This window comes from Lottia gigantea, assembly GCF_000327385.1.
Source record: "Lottia gigantea unplaced genomic scaffold LOTGIsca_192, whole genome shotgun sequence".
NCBI classification, from domain to species: Eukaryota; Metazoa; Mollusca; class Gastropoda; family Lottiidae; genus Lottia; species Lottia gigantea.
This window is the reverse complement of record NW_008708367.1, coordinates 235,230-239,287: the sequence shown is the minus strand read 5'-3', so window position 1 is coordinate 239,287 and position 4,058 is coordinate 235,230. Positions and strand designations below refer to the sequence as shown.

The following is a 4,058-nucleotide window of genomic DNA, read 5'->3' as shown; positions in this document are numbered from 1 at the left end:
TATCAGCTGGTAAAGTAAATATTTAGATGACTATACAGATAGCTGAAATTGAGCTCTATCAGTTGGTAAAGTAAATATTTAGAAGACTATACAGATAGCTGAAATTGAGCTCTATCAGCTGGTAAAGTAAATATTTAGAAGACTATACAGACAGCTGAAATTGAGCTCTATCAGTTGGTAAAGTAAATATATAGATGACTATACAGATAGCTGAAATTGAGCTCTATCAGCTGGTAAAGTAAATATTAAGATGACTATACAGATAGCTGAAATTGAGCTCTATCAGCTGGTAAAGTAAATATTAAGATGACTATACAGATAGCTGACATTGAGCTCTATCAGTTGGTAAAGTAAATATTTAGATGACTATACAGATAGCTGAAATTGAGCTCTATCAGCTGTTAAAGTAAATATATAGATAACTATACAGATAGCTGAAATTGAGCTCTATCAGCTGGTAAAGTAAATATTTAGATAACTATACAGATAGCTGAAATTGAGCTCTATCAGCTGGTAAAGTAAATATATAGATGACTATACAGATAGCTGAAATTGAGCTCTATCAGCTGGTAAAGTAAATATTTAGACTACTATTACTATGTCTCTAACAACAAGTCCCTAGTAATAATGAGCTATATAATGATATTAAAGTTGATAATGTAAATTGTTTGATTGTTAGAATTGATTGTAATTTTGAATATTTAGAATGATGTGTTTCAGGACCCAGCCTCGGAAACTAAAACCAAACATAAAAGGGTAAGAATTGAACTGGACTCTATATAACTTGATATATAACTTGATATATAACTTGATATATAACTGCAAACTGAATTAACAATACATTGAAATAGAATGATAAACAATGATTTTCATGATGTTATTGGATTGAAGAATATTTGAGGAACTATCTCTTAATATTATTTTTCTAACCTGAGTTGCAGTTTATTTAAACTTACATCAAACTAGTGTCTCTTTTTAATACTAGCTTTTGTTTTTAATATAGCCACTTCAGTTAAGGTCTAATGACAGCCATCTTGAACGTTCGTCAAATTAACCTTTTAACCTTACCTGATAAACACTGCGTCACAAAATGTCAACGCTGGAGAGGGTAGAAATTTGATTGGTTAAAGCAGACGTCATCGAGTCAGGTCAAAAGGTTTAATTGAGGAACCTTCAAGAGGGCTGTTGTTAGACCCTTACTGAAGCAGCTGAATTGGAAACAAAAGCTAATCAGAAAACAGAACGAAACTTTGGTGTAACTTTATTTAGACTGCTCCAAGGTTGAAATTCAAAGGAAAATAAATTTTGGCCTCGAGTTTATCAATGAAACATTTTGTCTGGATGTAAAGATATTTGTCAATACTCTGAGATATTTAGAATGTAAGATCCCCAGTTAGATGTATTGATATTCATAAATATTCCCCATTTTTCAACAGAGTCCTGCCTGTAATGATAAGAATATTTTCAATCAAATTTCAGAGTCCGTCAGCTGAGAGAGAACGAGAGAAGAGAGATAGAAAAAGAGTAGGTTATACAAACAAACTTATATTTTTTTGATCCAAAAAGAATCTAATAGGAGTGGCATGAAGTTCTTGAACATTTCATTCAAAATTTAGAAGTGCTAAATATGTTCCAATGTAATGGTTGATTAACGATTAGGATGGGAACAGACAGAACCTGTTCAGAATTCACCAATTGAGATTTGACAATTGATAAACTGATTATAGCGATGGTTGGTGGTAGGATGGCACAGACTAAGACATCAGAATTATTCTTACCTGGAAGCTTTTATTGTTGTAGGAATTTTCACCAGAAAGAGATGAAACATCGAAGAAAAGACGCAGTGATGATGGCTATGCTAGTAAGTTACATTATTCACAAACATCTTTATTTGTCCAAAAAACAAAAGGAATCTATAGCTGTAGAAAGATCATACAGGTCAAATTTCTTGAAAGAAAGATTTTTTCTATGGCAAGGATTGTTGTTCTTCCAAATGCCAATCAATGAGGCTGACAAGGACATTTTTCTCTTCTGATTGGACAGTAAACCAAAGCTCTGTGTAAGTTAGAAATCAGAAGGTTAATGCTGCTGTTCTTGTAAAATTTCCCTCATTGCACACTGCATGAATTGTTATAAAATATAACTTAGTTTGTTTGCCCTGTGTAATGTGGTATGTATTTGTAGGGGGGAAATTAAATGGTGATCCTGAAGCTATTAGAAAGAGAAGTGAAAGTACAGATAAAGTTCGATCAAACGAAAGATACGATGATGTTACTACTATTAGAACTGTTAATAGAAAGGTTGGTTTACTCTTACTGATTCACTAACATAATCTACAAAACAGGTTTACTCTTACTGATTCACTAACATAATCTACAAAACAGGTTTACTCTTACTGATTCACTGAATAATCTACAAAACAGGTTTACACTTACTGATTCACTAACATAATCTACAAAACAGGTTTACTCTTACTGATTCACTAACATAATCTACAAAACAAGTTTACTCTTACTGATTCACTAACATAATCTACAAAACAGGTTTACTCTTACTGATTCACTAACATAATCTACAAAACAGGTTTACTCTTACTGATTCACTGAATAATCTACAAAACAGGTTTACTCTTACTGATTCACTAACATAATCTACAAAACAGGTTTACTCTTACTGATTCACTAACATAATCTACAAAACAGGTTTACTCTTACTGATTCACTAAATAATCTACAAGACAGGTTTACTCTTACTGATTCACTGAATAATCTACAAGACAGGTTTCTTACTGATTCATTGAATAATCTACAAGACTGGTTTACTCTTACTGATTCACTAACATAATCTACAAAACAGGTTTACTCTTACTGATTCACTGAATAATCTACAAAACAGGTTTACTCTTACTGATTCACTAACATAATCTACAAAACAGGTTTACTCTTACTGATTCACTAACATAATCTACAAAACAGGTTTACTCTTGTGGATTCACTGAATAATCTACAAAACGGGTTTACTCTTACTGATTCACTGAATAATGTACAAAACAGGTTTACTCTTACTGATTCACGGAATAATCTACAAGACAGGTTTACTCTTACTGATTCACTGAATAATCTACAAAACAGATTTACTCTTACTGATTCACTAAATAATCTACAAAACAGGTTTACTCTTACTGATTCACGGAATAATCTACAAGACAGGTTTACTCTTACTGATTCACTGAATAATCTACAAAACAGATTTACTCTTACTGATTCACTAAATAATCTACAAAACAGGTTTACTCTTACTGATTCACTAACATAATCTACAAAACAGATTTACTCTTACTGATTCACTAACATAATCTACAAAACAGGTTTACTCTTACTGATTCATTAAATAATCTACAAAACAGGTTTACTCTTACTGATTCACTAACATAATCTACAAAACAGGTTTACTCTTACTGATTCACTAAATAATCTACAAAACAGGTTTACTCTTACTGATTCACTAACATAATCTACAAAACAGGTTTACTCTTACTGATTCACTAAAAAATCTACAAAACAGGTTTACTCTTACTGATTCACTGAATAATCTACAAGACAGGTTTACTCTTACTGATTCACTGAATAATCTACAAAAATTTTAGAGTGGTGAGTTACACTGGAGCAGCAAGGTATGCTCACTTTTACGAATCACCTATCTTTTAAGAGTCCAAATAGCTAGTATTGTTTATTTGGTATTTAAGTTTGTCAGCTAGACATCCCTTTCAGAGAGTCCACATAGCTAATAATGATTATTTGGTATTTAGGTTTGGTTTGGTGGGGTGATGGCATAAAACACTTAGTTTTAGTGGAATTGCAGGAACCACAGACATCTGATTATTGGAATGGTGCAAATTGATGTTATCAATGTCCCTGATACACATAAAATGTTAGAAAACCTCTTTACAATCTCTTTAACTCAATGTGGATGTATTATACTCTATCTAATTATATATATTTTATATTTTAGAGTGCTTCATTTGATACAGAAGAATCTCCCAATCGCTCCAAAAAAAA

General features: G+C 31.8%; 1 protein-coding gene across 1 annotated transcript; it reads left to right on the top strand.

Moving 5' to 3' along the window:
• Window positions 1-2,958: 2,958 nt before the first annotated feature.
• LOTGIDRAFT_143092 (hypothetical protein) lies at window positions 2,959-3,646 on the top strand (the record flags this gene model as incomplete). The annotated part of the gene is made up of 2 exons (XM_009052942.1): window positions 2,959-3,287; window positions 3,526-3,646. Coding segments are annotated over 2 exons (450 nt in total), but the record flags the coding sequence as incomplete, so codon positions are not given.
• Between the last annotated feature and the right edge of the window lie 412 nt (window positions 3,647-4,058).